The 776-nt window shown below is 57.2% G+C and overlaps 1 protein-coding gene across 1 annotated transcript in view; it reads right to left on the bottom strand.

Moving 5' to 3' along the window:
* The window catches only part of SMARCD1 (SWI/SNF related BAF chromatin remodeling complex subunit D1), a gene marked incomplete in the record, with an annotated part of 14,577 nt that overhangs the window by 12,594 nt on the left and 1,207 nt on the right, over positions 1 to 776 (bottom strand). The window contains 1 exon segment of the mRNA XM_014584090.2: positions 1 to 144. Within this exon segment, the coding sequence (XP_014439576.1) occupies positions 1 to 144 (144 nt within the window).

A 776-nucleotide genomic window follows, 5' to 3' on the forward strand; every position in this document is an offset into this window, starting at 1 on the left:
CTGCTGAGGTGCAGGTCTCTTGCGGGACTGGTCCATCCCCGACTGGGCCAGGCCAGGTCGGACTGAAGGGTTCCCCCCATAGCCAGGGGGTCCCATGGAAGGTCCCTGAGGTGTCATTCGGCTGCCTGGCAGCATACCTGGTCTCTACAGAGGGGAGAGGACCCAGAGATGTCATGGCTCCCCTGCTAACCCACCAAGAAAGGAAAAGTGGGGGATACCTGAGTTTTTTATTAATGAAACAAGACTGGGGACAGGATGGAGAACAATGAGAGGAGAACCCTCTGCCTCTCTGGAATACAAGGAGCTGGAGTATCCTCTGATCCAGCAGGGATACCATACAAAAACAGGGCCCAAAAGTCAAGATAGCCAGATCATACTCAAATTCTCCTTCTGACACATCAGACATCTCTAGCCCCACATTTACTCTGCCAGCTACTGACTCCTTAGAAGCTGACCTCGATTTATGTCAACTACACCTTCCTACACTGGAGCTACCCAAGTCCCTTTGCACTGTAGCCCTCATAGGCCCATCCCTGGCCCTTCACCCACCCTGGTTCTATACCGACTCCCCATGGAAACAATGCCCCTAGGAGCAGGTGGGGATCCTAACTGGCTCCTCCTCCGCAATGCTTCCTCTCACCCCCACTCAGGGCCCGAACCCCTCCCAGGAGAGTCCCTCCTACTTCTCCCCCTACTCCTGTCACTCCCAGGCCCCCGCTCGGCCCCGCCCCCGGTCTGCGCGCCCCTCCTCCTACCCCACTCACCGGATAGGCCGC

The sequence above is a fragment of the Tupaia chinensis genome, unplaced genomic scaffold (assembly GCF_000334495.1).
Source record: "Tupaia chinensis unplaced genomic scaffold, TupChi_1.0 Scaffold145652_1, whole genome shotgun sequence".
In the NCBI taxonomy this organism is placed as follows: domain Eukaryota; kingdom Metazoa; phylum Chordata; class Mammalia; order Scandentia; family Tupaiidae; genus Tupaia; species Tupaia belangeri.